Genomic DNA, 14,892 nt, shown 5'->3' on the forward strand with positions numbered 1-14,892 from the left:
GCTTATGCCCGAAACGTCGATTCTCCTGTTCCCTTGATGCTGCCTGACCTGCTGCGCTGTTCCAGCAACACATTTTCAGCTCTGATCTCCAGCATCTGCAGTCCTCACTTTCTCTCAAGGTGTTTAAACTAGTAAGGCAAAAGAAGAAAAGCTTCTAGAGATACAAGATAGCCACTTATATTTAAAGAAATCAGATAAAAAGTAAATCAGGAAAGGAACGTTGAATTACTATGAGTCATAGGGTAAGTAATAATAAGAGGTGAGGGATTGAGAAGGGTATCATAAGGCAGGATGCTTAAAACTGCCTCCTTCTGTGTCATTTTATTCTATGATCTTGCAACATAGAGGTCTGGGAAGGCATGGCATCAAGGAGGCCTCAGGGACACTCTGTGTCACTTGGGATGCACTTAAATGAGGGAAACAAGGAATACTTACTCAGTGGGAATTTGTTGCCGCCTGAGAAACTAAACATCCAACATTGATCAGATGTTTCCCAGGGAATTGACGAAATCATCTGACCTCAGCAGTGTTTAGATGATCGGACAATTTTAACTACCTAAAGGTTGAATGGAGAGTGGGCATGTGTAAACTCAGTAATTTCTAGATGGTACAGCACTGTTACATAAATAGCCTTTTGCTATTGGAAAACATGGGGATAGCTGAGAAAGAGACATGCTGCTAAAATTCTTGATCTTGCACTCAACAGAACAAACGCAAGAACAACAAATTTCAGGGAGAACTAAAAATGAAACTGTTCTTTAACTAATACCACTGACCAATAGAGACATTTTTATTTTTAATCAGCCTTGCATGCATATTATAGCACACCTCTGTATCACATGGGTCTTGGAGCTGGGTCTTCTGTATCAGAGGTAGGAACGTTTACACTATGCCACAAAACCCTAAAAGGGACATTATATCAAGAGTTGAATTGGGGAAGCTGGTAAATCTGGTCATAAGTAAAGTTCAGAGCAAATAAAGGATAAGTCAGGAGTAAATGAAGCATTATACAATTAAACCTTTAAGTTGCATATTCGAAAAGGATGTTCACAGAGCTCAAAGAGAATGGGTGGAGGCTGGAGGAAAACAGACTAAAAGACAGCATTTAATAGTTTAGAATTATGAGCTAGAAGGTCAAGCTGATCAGCAGTTTAAATGATGGGATAAAGCAAGAATATTTCAACAAAGCGACAGAAGAAAATAAGGTCGAAGTGTAAAAGGACTTTTGAAACAGCCAATCAACCATATATACTTAGAAATGTTCAGGAAATTGCAACAATTGTCAGAGGTCAAGTGTATGTGAGAAATGAGGGGGAAAATGAACTTTAGACACAAATCTTAAATTGAAGAGTGGATGTGGCTGAAAAATTAAATTAGTTCTTTGGTTCACTGTTTACAAAAATGATTCAAGGCTAAAGCAATGCAGATCTCTTCAGAAGATAGAAATTAAGAGATGTGATTTTTTTTTAGTGGTATTGATTCAGAGTTTACAGCATTTTCTGGGAGTGAGGTTCAGGTTGTCATTACTCTGTGTAAAAAATGTTGCCTGATTCTACTCTTAAATTGGCCTAGTTCTTACTCATCCTCATACTGATGGGAAACTCAAAGTCCTGTAGGAAAATTCCTGACTTAAATGTGCAGGGGAATTGTCAGAGCAAGTGGCAAATTTTGTTCAATATCGTATTAAAATTAAAATCGTATCAATATCAGATAAAGGTTTCCTGAACTTTAAATAAATGATTGGAAAATCCCCAGCAGTGTACCTCTGAAATCCTGATTTACATTATCAAATTACACAACAGGTTCATGAAATCCCCTACATTTGCTTCCAGCCTAAAGTTTCCCATTGCATCTAACTTGTTCTTGCTTTACTTATTACTGCCTCCCCACCCAACTGCTAAACACCAAATTCACATTAATTGCTTCTGTTGGTAAGCCAGAACGCTTCAATATTTGACTGTTGATGTACTCACTGTTTTAGGAGGACTCGAGAGTCAAGACCAAATTCTCTGGCATCAGAATTGTGGAATAATGTTCAGTATTACTCGAAGCGAAAAGCTGCATGTGAATGATTGTGGTTTTTCAACATGAAGTTAGCTGAATACTGTGGAATGTGCAGTGTTGCGCGGTTATTTATTGGAATGGAGCAAGGTATAGAGTTTCCCGGGGTCAGTATTAGAATTATTATTTTTCATGATCTTTAAAAATCTTCGGTGAGCAGGGCACAATTTTAAAATTGACAGGTAGTAGAAAATTAGGAAGTATACTGAATTTGGAGGGAGAATCAAGACACTACAGACTGACTAGAGGATTAGGCTGACATGCAAAGATGAAACTTAATGCAAAGAAGTATGAAGTGATGCATTTTAGTGGGAAAAAGAAAGAAAAGTGAAAGAAGCTAAAATGTAAAATTCTAAAGGAGGTGCAGGAAGAGAAACATTAATTTTTCAAGGAGGCTGGGAAGTTTGAGAAAGTGATGTGAAAAATGAGATCCTCCATTTATAAATAAAAGTATCTTGTCTAAAAAGCAAGTTAATTATCATGAACCTTTATAAAATACTGATTGTACCTCAAATAGAAAAGTGGTAGAGGCAGATTTAATTATGGTTTCAAAAGGGCATTAAAAAAGGAAGGAATTTAGAGTGGAGCACTTCCTTCATGGTGGTACTCTTTTGACATTGGTGGCATTCTGTCTGAAGTTGGTACCTCCTTACCCACCGAAATACTCCCAAAACTCACCAGCCAACCCACTCGTCCCTTCCCAATGCAGGTCAAACCCTCCTGCCCATACTCATAACTGAGCTTGGTGCAGTTTCCATAGTCCCTCTCTGGATATGCTTGATCTGCAGTTCGTACGGCATTAATCTCTTGGCATTGCAAAGACTCCTAGAACTGTCAACCAATCAAATCAGTTGGCAGCTCATAATGTTGGGATTCTATAAATTGACACCTTATACATTAGAAACAATGTCTGCTAACAACATTATATAATTTTGCCAGTGAAAGATAGCCTCAATTTGTGTTGTCTCTACCATCTCCAGTGTCTCTTGTATAGGAGTAAACTAAGCAAATAAAATTGATAGTATCAGTAAATATATTTGTACAAAGAAGAAAAATATATTGAGTGTTACTGAAAGAAGAGACATTTTGTCAAAGGTTTTCATCTTGCACTCATCAGGACAATTCACAAGAATACCAATTCAAGCAGGAAGCCACCTACATAGGGATAAAGTTAAAAATCACCCAAGACAAGTTTATATTCCAGTAGGTTTATTTGGAAGTACAAGCTTTTGGAGCTCTGCTCCTTCATCACCTGACGAAGGAGCAGCGCTCCAAAAGGTAGAGCTTCCAAATAAACCTGTTGAACTGTAAATCAGTGTTGTGTGATTTTTTTTAACTTTGCCCACCTCTGCATCATATATATAGGATGAAAGAACGTGCTGATGGTTTATCATGTGGACTTTGATTAGTAGAGGTGCTGCCTTGGATATTGCGCCTTCTAAAGTAAAAGTATTAGAATATGCTAATTAAAAACATGATTAAATAGTAGTATTTTATCAGTGTTATTAAACATTGATTCATTTTTCTCCTCTTTTTAGCACTTGCAGCAACATGACAGCACGGTGGAGGCTGAGGCATGTTACTACCATTGTTCACTGTGTAACTACTCTACCAAGGCAAAACTTAACCTGATTCAGCACGTTCGATCCATGAAACACCAACGAAGTGAGAGCCTGCGCAAATTACAGCGGCTACAGAAGGGTTTGCCAGAGGATGATGATGACCTTGGGCAAATATTCACCATTCGCAAGTGTCCCGCTGCTGAGACTGGTAAGAACCATTGATTTCTATCATGTCTCTCACAAAGATTCTCCAATACTTTTTCCTTGACCTACCAAAGGCTGCAGGTTAGTAAACTCATTTAGCTTATCAAAATACTTCAGGTTGTGGAATATGTTTGATATGGATTCTGAAGGGAATGAGTTAGTTTAAACTTTATGAAGAATGCATTAAAAGTAGGAACTCATCTTGAGCTGATTGCTCATCTATCTCAAACCAAATCCACTTACAAAGCCATGAGCATTGGAGAAGGAGAAAATGAGGACTGCAGATGCTGGAGATCAGAGTCGAGAGTGTGGTGCCGGAAAAGCACAGCAGGTCGGGCAGCGTCCGAGGAGCAGGAGAATCGATGTTTCGGGCATAAACCCTTCATCAGGAATCAATCAAGCCCTGGTGAAGGGCTTTTACCTGAAATGTCGAATTTCCTGCTCCTCGGATGCTGCTTGACATGCTGTGTTTTTCCAGAAGAACCCTCATGAACATTGTACTGCTTGGTACTTCCTAAAACTGGACCAAAAACAAAAAAAGGCTTTGAGTGTGACCCTTTCAATCCTTGTGATTTTCATGGCAATAGCTATTGGCAGTGACACATTGTGCAATATTTGAACTACATGTTCACTCTATCAAGGATAGGCCTTATTCTATTGACAGTTATTATAAAGCAGACACTGATCCCAGTTAAAGTTTACCCTGTCCTTCATGTATAATGAAGTTCTTTGATTAAGGGGGATCCTGAACAGTTAAAAAGAAAGCATAGTGCTCGCAACCATGGTTGAATGCAGAGATACTTTTAAATTAAGACACATATTGCAATCACGAATTCTCTAAGACCATTTATACACGTGTATAGGTTGATCTCATGTATAAGTCAACTCCTTATTTTTAGCCAAAAATCTTGTATTTTCCATAAAACGCCTGTATAAGTCAACCCTAATATATTGTATTAAATTGCATTCATTCAAACCAATAACTCTATTCATTGCTCTTTGTTTACTATATCACATCTTTATTCATTCATAACTCTACTTACCACACTTGGTTTACTACAGCACGTTTTGATTCAATCATTCATTCAGACCAGTACGAAGTCGATCGAGACTTGTCGCACTTTGTGCACTCTGCGCCCAAAAGTTAATATTGTTAAAAAGTTGATCATTTTAATTGTGCCATTATATTTGAATAAAAGTGAGACATATTAGCCGCATACTGGTATGTCTTTAATACTTTGACAAATCTGTTAATATTGCTGAGGTTCATAACATTACAAGAGTATATGGAATGGAAAGAATTTGGCGGGAAAGTTCAAGGCACTTACTCATTCAGAATTTAACAAATGTTTAATTTTAAGTGTGCCATTATACCAGGCCATGACGATGTTGAGCAGTATGACTGTGCAGGATTTTAACGAATCTTTGACATGTTCAATTTTCATACCGGGCTCTTGCTTTTATCCGATAATCACCTTTACTGTAATTCATTGTGTTTTTCTTCTTTACCCAGGATTAGTTGGGTGATCAGATCAACTTTTACTAATAATGCGGTATTTCGAACAGCAGCTTGAATTTCAGACCCTCAAAATGTGTGCCTGTGTATTAGTCAACTCCCTAATTTAAGCTTGAAAAAACCGTCTTCAAAATTCGACCTATACATAAGTATATATGGTAGTTAATGGACTTTAACCATGATTATAGTCTCTATCCTGCACTCTTCATCACCTGGAAACTTTGAAACAGAAAATAAATACAGTAGTAGGCTATTTGGCTCTTTGAACTTGTTCCAACATTCAACATGATTGCGGCTGATCATTCAACTCAGTACCACGTACTCGCTTTCTCCTCATACTATTTGATCCCTTTAACCCTAAGAAATGTATCTAACTCCTTCTTGAAAACATTCTATGTTTTGGCCTCAACTGCTTTCAGTGGTAGAGAATTCACAGGCTCACCACTCTCTGGGTAAAAAAGTCTCTCCTCATCTCAGTCCTAAATGGCCCAACCCCATATTCTTAAACTGTGACTCTCAGATTTTAGACTACCTGGACATCAGGAATATCCTTCCTGCATTTACTCTGTTGAGTCCGAGAGGGTGTTATAGGTTTCTATGTGATGCTCCCTCATTCTTTCAAACTCCAGTGAGTATATCCCTAACAGATCCTGTCTCTCTTCTTCATATATCTGTCCTGCCATCCCAGGAAATCTATCTTTGTGGCACTCTGTCCATAGCCAGAACTTCTTGCCTAAGATAAAATGTCTGAAAGTACACACAATATTCTCATCAAGGCTCCATGCAATTGCAACAGCTTGTCCGTGTTCCTATGTTTGAATCCTCTCACTATGAAGGCTAACATACCATTTACCTTCTTCACTGTGTGCATTGATGTACGAGTACACCCAGGTCCCATTGTACCTCCCCCTTTCCTCAACTATTGCTATTCAGGTAATCATCTGCCTTCCTGTTTTTGCTACCAAAGTGGATAACCTTACATTTATCCACATTATAGTTCATCTGCCATGCATTTCCCCACCCACTCAATTTGTCTAAATCACACCAAAGCATCTCTGTATCCTCCTCAGACCATCCTGCCACCCAACTTTGCATCATCTGCAAACTTGGAGGTATTACAATTAATTTCGTCATCTAAGTCATTCAAGCATATTGTGAATATCTGGGGTCAAAGCACTGATCCCTGCTGTACCCCATTAGTCAGTGCCTGCCATTTGGAAAATTACCCGTTTAATCCTATTCTTTACTTTTTGTGTACAAACCACTACCTTCAATCCCATAGGCTTTAATTTTACATATTAATCTGTTATGCAGATCTTTATTAAAAGTATCCTGAAAGGAAGGTCCTGAAAGTAAACCACGTCCACTGAATACCCCTTATCAATTCCCTGAAAATATCCAGTAGATTTGCCAAGCATGATTTCCTGTTCCTAAATTCATGCTGACCCTGTCCAGGCCTGTCACTCTTTTCCAAGTGCTCTGTTATTAAATCTTTTATAATGAACTTTAGCATTCTTTCCACTACCAATTTCACCCTCAAATCCATAGGAACTGTTCCAGTTTGTAAAAACTATAAAATCTGTAGGTTTACAGAATCTTTGAAAATGACCACCAATGTATTCACTGTTTCTAGGGCCATTCCCTTAAATGCTCAGGGGTGTTGATTAAACCCTGGGGATTTATTGGCCTTTTGTCCCATCAATTTCCCTGACACCATTTTGATTTTCTTCAGTTTCTCGCTTTCATTAGACCCTGTCACTAATATTTTCAGCACTCAAGTCAGCAGCTCATCCACCACTTGTAAATAAATAGTAACAGTGAATCAAACTTGTTCAGAGTTTATTTGACACCAATATAGTGGTTCTCTTGCCTATAAAGAACAAAGAGCAAAGAAAATTTACAGCCCAGGAACAGGCCCTTCGACCCGCCAAGCCTGAGCCGATCCAAATCTACTGTCTAAACCTGCCGCCCAATTCCTAAGCATCTGTATCCCTCTGCTCCCACCTGCTCATGCATTTGTCCAGATGCATCTTAAATGAATCTATCGTGCCTGCCTCTACCACCTCTGCTAGCAATGATTTCTAGATGCCCACCACCCTCTGTGTGAATTACTTGCCGCATGTATCCCCCTTAAACTTTTCACCTCTCACCTTGAAAGCGTGACCCCCTCGTTGTTGAATCCTTCACCCTGGGAAAAAGCTTGTCTCTATCCACTCCTTCATGGTTTTGTAAACTTCAATCAGGTCCCCCCTCAATCTCCTTTTTTCTAATGAAAACAAACCTAACCTACTCAACCTCTCTTCATAGTTAGCACCTTCCATACCGGGCAACATCCTCGTAAACCTTCTCTGCACCCTCTCCAAAGCGTCCACATCCTTTTGGTAATGTGGCGGCCAGAACTGCACACAGTATTCTAAGTGCGGCCGAACCAAGATCTTGTACAATTTTAACATGACTTGCCAACTATTATACTCAATACCCCGTCCAATGAAGGCAAGCATACTATATGCCTTCTTGACCATTCTATCCACCTGTGCAGCACCCTTCAGAGTACAATGGACCTGCACTCCCAGATTTCTCTGCCAATCAACTTTTCCCAAGGCTCTTCTGTTCATTGTATAATTCGCTCTAGAATTAGACTTGCATAAATGCATCACCTCACATTTGCCTGGATTGAACTCCATCTGCCACTTTTCCACCCAACTCGCCAGCCTATCTATAATCCTCCTGTATTCTTTGACAGTCCCCTATGCTTTCTGCTACTCCACCAATCTTCATGTCATCTGCAAACTTGCTGATCATACTAACAGTGCCCTTTTCCAGATCATTTATGTATATCACAAACAACAGTGGCCCCAACACTGACCCCAGTGGAACACCACTGGTCACCTTTCTCCATTTCGGGAAACTTCCTTCAACTACTGTTCTCTGTCTCCTGTTGCTCAACCAGTTCTTTATCCGCCTAGCTAGAACACCCTGCACACCAAGTGACTTCACTTTCTCTATTAGTTTTCCATGGGGTACCTTATCAAACACTTACTAAAGTCCATGCATATGACATCAACAGCCCTTCCTTCATCTCTGAACTTGGTCACTTCCTCAAAGAACTCTATTAAGTTGGTAAGGCACAATCTCCCCCCCATACAAAACCATGTTGCCTATCACTGATAAGCCCATTCTTTTCTAAATATAAATAGATCCTATCCCTTAGTAGCTTCTCCAGCAACTTTCTCACCACTGACGTCAGGCTCACTGGTCTGTAGTTACCTGCAATATCCCTACTAACCTTCTTGTACAGGGGGACAACATGAGCAACCTTTCAGTCCTCCGGCACCTCACCTGTATTTAAGGATGCCATCAAGATATCTGTCAGGGCCCCAGCTATTTCCTCTCTCACCTCCCTCAGTACTTGGGATATATCCCATCCGATCCAGGGGATTTGTCCACCTTAATAACCTCTGGCCTACCCAACACATCTTCCCTCCTTATGTCAACATGGTTGATGTGGCCAGTTGGCTCAGGAGTCTGATTCCTGATATTTTGAATGTGCTGAAGAAGGCATTAGAGAGTGCCTTTGTCATTCAGGAAACCCCTGAATAGACAGCATACCCATTCCTTCCATATTCCCATTTCTTTCAAATCTACCCCCACCTAAGTTGTCCAATCCTCCCTAGCCTGAAGCCCCTGGACATGGCTAGATCCCGGATCAAGGGGGCTATTGAGTTAACTGACCTGGAGTCCCACTATGGAGCTGTAGACTACTGGCAATGTTGGAGCTGCAGGCTAATCAGATTGAATCAATCAATGAGGGGCAGAAATCTGACTGGGAGTTTGTCCATCCTATTAGGAATGCTGTGTGGTTTTGAAGCAAGCTTCTAAATGGCACATCAGCTGGCTGCCAAATTTTCTTCCATGAGCCACGTATGTTTCTGTAATTTTCCAACCATGGTAACTTAGCAAGTGCATAAATTCAACAGCCTGAAATATACATTGACATTACAGTGCAGGTATGCTACTTGTTCCTAGATCAAAGCAGGTGTCACAAGTATTGACACTCAAATTTGATCAATGCAAATAGCGAAAAACAGACTGATAGTGAGTTGGAACCCCTCTCTGCACCAGGCTTGATTTTATATCCCACTGAAGTTTGTCTGTTGATTTTGGCTTATTAAGAGTACACAGTACAGATAATGTGACCTTTGGACAGAAATTCAGTCACCTTTTAAATTTATTACCGTCCAGGGGAAACTATGACATGACAATTTTGATTCCATATACAGTATTTAGCAACCCAACCTTAAATTGTTCAAACTGAGCAGATGATCTCACACAAGTGAAAAATAAACGTTTGGCCGCTTTCCCTATTCATATTGAAACAATTTTATTTTACCAATACGAATTGTAGATTCAAAGACTTTATTCGTAATATTAGTCTGACAAACCTAATGAAGATATAAAGCTTGGTTAGAGTATTACTTATGGGACTGGTTAGTTCAGTTCACTATTAAGAAGCCTGTAGATCAGATTATCATGCATTCTGGCTGATATAGATTTGAAGATAGCCTTTGCAGTCTATCCTTAGTAAAAAGTCATGGCACTTCAACGAGGTTCAGTGAATAACTTGGTGAATGAATGCCGTTGGGCAGAGAACTGAATAAGGAGACTCTTGATTGTCCTCCCTATTTCCTTGAGATAGAAAGGAAGGTCTTACATTTATTTACAGCCTTTCATGTTCACAGGCTGCCCCATAGCACTTTCTCAAGTATAGGCAAATGTGGTAGGTAGCCAGTATTCAAAGAACGCAGACCTGCAAATAGCACGGCAGTAAATGGCCAAGTTTTCAATCTTTTCTCATGGCACTGTTTAAGGGGTTAATGTTGAGCATGGTACTGGAACATTCCTTTTCTCTTTAGACATTAACATGGGACTTTTTACATCCAGCTTAAACTGTTTATTGGATTGAGTTTTATGTCTCACACTGCTATCGTCATAGCGCATTATTAATGATGGAATTCATGCAGCTGATAGCAGTTAATGGTTGCCCATTTGGCATTCTTGCTGAGAATGGCTCTTGGAAGAATTTGGGGAGATTCCAGAAAAAATGACTTATCAGTAAAATTGCAAGCATGTACAAACAACTGAACAATCATTGTACTCTCAAGAATAAGTCATTGTGCAAACTATTCAGCTCTTGAATGGAAAAACATTCTATAAATGCAGATATCATTTTACTTTATTACCAAACAGCAACCAATATTGAAATATCAGATTTTTCAAACAAATTGACAACATACATCAGCTAAGCCTGACAGTCAGGTCCTATTATGTGATACTAATATTATTTACTGCTTAAGATCCAGTCTTAAAACCAAGACGATAAGAATCCTTTTGAATCAATTATTTCTTCTTCTGCTCCTATTTATGCTAAGCTCCTCTGGTCAGAAGGCTGGCTAAATTCAGTCTTCATTTATCCTTGTTTGTATTATTCATACTATAGTTCACATTCCAGGTGGTATTTCATAACATTTTCCCTCAGCGTGCATGATAACTAGTCCTTTTCTTTATGCTCATCAAGGTGAGAGATTGGGTATACTTTCAGTTTGTCACCTGGTACCAACATCATGTCCTCCAGCCAAAGCCAGCCTCAGTTCTCTGGTAGCTCCAGTTGTTTCCGAAACAAAAGCAGAAATTGCTGGAAAAGCTCAGCATCTGTGGAGAGAAATCACATTTCGTGTCTAAAGACCCTTCCCCAGTTATTTCAGAAATTGTTTTGCCTTCTTGCCTATTACGCCTCCACACCCATGTGGCCTCTCATGCCTTTGATGCTAACATTTTATTCCTATCTACTCCCCATTAATCCTCATACTTCTATGTACTTTCAGTTTGTCACCTGGTACCAACATCATGTCCTCCAGCCCAGTTGATTTTACAGCAAAGCTCCCGAACTCTATTCGAGCAGTGTGGTTCAGATTTGTGACCAAACTTTAGCTAAAGGTGTGAGTAACTTGAGTCAGTAAATTTCCCAAGACCAGACCCATGTTGGAAAAAGTATCCTGAAATGCACAGTTTTCACTCTAGAGAAATGGATGTGGGACCCAGAAGCAGATTGTGTACAGCCACTGAGCTGTGGGTGAGTGCCAAGATAGGCTGTTTACAAAGCCAGCCTCAGTTCTCTGGTAGCTCCAGTTGTTTCCGAAACAAAAGCAGAAATTGCTGGAAAAGCTCAGCATCTGTAGAGAGAAATCACATTTCGTGTCCAAAGACCCTTCCCCAGTTATTTCAGAAATTGTTTTGCCTTCTTGCCCATTACGCCTCCACACCCATGTGGCCTCTCATGCCTTTGATGCTAACATTTTATTCCTATCTACTCCCCATTAATCCTCATACTTCTATGCCAACTCAAGGCAATGCATGCATCCCATTCAGTTTCCATACAATATTTCCATACCTAACTCTATATCATCCATGTCATTGCCATTCCTACAATATCACCATGGGCAAATCAAAGGATCAAAGTGGGGAAAAAAGTAAGATTGCAACAATCTAATGCAGGTCTTTCTGCTTCATACCTGATAAGGAATACAACCTCTCCCCCCCCCCCCCGGCTTTCATATAGTCAGCATTTTTAAATTTCAAGATATTTAGCTATCATAAGATTTAAGATTTATTCAGTTACTGCATTAAAGACAATCAATCCATTAATAGGGGAAAAAACCAAAATACCGTTGATACTAGAAAAAGGTTCTGAGCAATAATCGTACTGGACTCGATATGTTAAATCTGTTAAACTTTTCATAGATACTGCCAAACCTGTTGAATTTCTCTTGCACTCTCTCTGTTTATTTTAAATCCTTTAACAGATTCTTTGAGCTGTTAATAAAACCTTGAACTCAGAACCTCATGCTAAAGTAATTCTAGCTTTTGAAACTCAGCCAACGATTCATAATGACATACTGCTAGCCCATGGGGAATGTCAACAAAAAAATCAATTGGAACTGCACCATCAACTGCTATCACTTGTCTAAACTATGCCTAAAATAAATCAAAGCACTCATCAGAGGATATTTTCTTAGTTTTCTCTAACAGTTACAGCCTATGTTTTGTAAGTTTAATGAGTAGATACTTAAAAAAACGCAAGATCATAAAGGTTTTACAAGCCTTCCCTTCCTTTCAAGAGATTTTACATCTACCCCATTAATTTCTGACACTCTGTGTAGCTGTTCAAGCGGGTAAAAGCTTTTGGAACAGAGAAAATGGAATTTGTTGATTTTAGTACTAAGTTCAAATGGCTCCATGGGTTTCCTGTCGATACGGTACATGCCCAACTCCCTTCCACAACTTGTAAAAAGTCAATTTATTAGAAATGGGGGGTGAAACCTCTGTATCCATACAATCAAAAAATTCCTCAAATATCCAGTCCCTTAATCTCAGAAATATACCCTTTTTTTAAACAATGGTATTTATTACTCCCATTTCCCATAACAAGCCTCTTAGTTCTATCTGATTGACATTCCTAATTGGTTGCTCACTTTGGGACAGTTTTCATGTTATCAGTCCATTTTGCATGAGGATTGAAACTGTGCAACTTGATTCATAAAGCAATTTGACTGGAAAAAAATAGAACCTTTCATAAACCTCAGTTAAATATGCAGCAGATCCGAATGGTTTAATAACTATCCCACTATGTCATACTGGTCCATTTTGTTTGGGGGGCCTCATTGGTAGGCCATTGCCCATCCATAATTGGCCAGAGAGCAGTTAAAAGTCAAACGCTTGTCCTTCCCTGGGGATATTAGTGAATTCCTAAGATAATCAGCAGTAACTACATGGTCATCATTCGACTTGCTTTTTATACCAGATACTTATTTAATTCATATTTCACTGCCACAATGGGTTTCAAACCCTTGTCCCCAAAATGTTAGCCTGGAGTTCTGGATTACTCGTCCAGTCCTCATCACTACTGCAACCCCTTCTCCACTACTAGCATGTAGATATAGAACCTTAGTATGTAGGACAGTCTTAATTGAACTTTTCTGCTCTTATGTAAGTCAAAGGACTTCTTGTCCCAAACCGTTAATGTGTCTCAGGAGCATGTCTGGCAGGGCTGTACAGGCTACTGTTAACGTGGTGTTTAGAGCCTCAGTTCAGGATGCACTTGCCTCCATAGACATTGACAGCCGGACGGCTGCATTAACACTCTTGATTAATGGGATATTTAAATGTTTGCACTTAAGAAATGCGTAAATCTCTGCTTGGACCTTGCCCCAGGTTCCCCATAGATTTTCTACTTAACTGAAGACCGGGCAGGACATAGTTTTGCTGCACTGTTACACAATGTCACCAGATAAACTCTCCAAAAAATCAGCCAGGAGGCTGGACATAGCTCATGGCCTTTAGTCTACATGACATTTATCTACTGCAGGTGCTGAGCAAAGCTCATCCCTAACACATCTCCACCAAAGTCCCTAACTCCATCACCCCTCCACTCTGCCATCCCAGGCACAGCCCTCACTTTTCAAACTCAGAAATTTGACTGTAACATGTAAATGATAGTTACTTAATTTACAAGTCTTCTTATTCTCCTTCTTCCTCACATTTGTGCTTGGAAACTGGCTATATGCCGACTACAAGGGTCACTAACATCACTCTTAATATTTTGATGCATGTCTGAATGAAAGCTTCGATTAGTAATTATTGCAGGCTTGAAAACTGATTGTTTTCATGTAGCTTGACCACTCTTCAAATGATGTTATATTTTTTGAAACGAATCATAGCTAACTTGAATCAGTAACTACTGAATTGTTGTGTCATTAAAGTACATTCTTAAGAAGAAATCTCTGATCAATAGTGAGATCAGTTCTCTAATTTCCTGGCCTTAAAATGTTTAAAAACATACATGTGTTTTTCTGCTGGCAAAAAGGAACATGAACAAGATAATTAGGAAGCAATCTGAAACAGTGCATTTCCACGAGCATTGTGAGGTTCTCCATGTTAGCGCACTTAAAGAGTACTATCTGTCTTCCAAAATGAGTACTAAAAATGAACAACTCTAAAGATACAAAAATGTTAATACATTGTAGTTGATATCACTTTTTAATGATCTTACAAACAGATTTTGCTCTTGTTTAACATTTCCTCCACTATGGACTTGTGTCTCTGGATATCCTGGGCCAAAAGTGGTTTTATGCAAATGGCAAAAATTTAGAGGCTGCTTTAGCATGGATGCATATATATTCTACATTCAGTTGTTTTTAGTGTTTCCTTTATACACTGTTCGGAACATGTAAATGTTAACATCTTTCGTTTTTCAAATTAAGTTTTATCTAGATCATTGTTTTCAGGTTTTAAAAATAATTTTACCAGAGAGGTCAGATATTGCCTTTTGTAAAAACTGTGCAAGTTAGGGCAATGTCTGTGAGCAAGAACTTCAGCCTAACATACAGGGAATATTGACTCACATTCCCCAGGCATCTTGATTTGATTAATTTGATAATGAACCAAACCCCATCAGAAGGCAAAACATTAGTAAGCACTACGAGCAGAGTGGGC

At 39.2% G+C, this 14,892-nt stretch overlaps 1 protein-coding gene across 6 annotated transcripts in view; it reads left to right on the forward strand.

The window, feature by feature from the left end:
- zfhx3b (zinc finger homeobox 3b) overlaps window positions 1-14,892 on the forward strand; it is a 541,496-nt gene that overhangs the window by 339,402 nt on the left and 187,202 nt on the right. For all 6 annotated transcript variants that reach the window (XM_043706688.1, XM_043706690.1, XM_043706687.1 and 3 more), the window contains one exon: window positions 3,600-3,831. In XM_043706688.1, coding sequence (XP_043562623.1) covers window positions 3,600-3,831 — 232 coding nt within the window. The remainder of the gene's footprint in view (window positions 1-3,599; window positions 3,832-14,892) is intronic.

This window comes from Chiloscyllium plagiosum, chromosome 17 (assembly GCF_004010195.1).
Source record: "Chiloscyllium plagiosum isolate BGI_BamShark_2017 chromosome 17, ASM401019v2, whole genome shotgun sequence".
Classification (NCBI taxonomy): Eukaryota; Metazoa; Chordata; class Chondrichthyes; order Orectolobiformes; family Hemiscylliidae; genus Chiloscyllium; species Chiloscyllium plagiosum.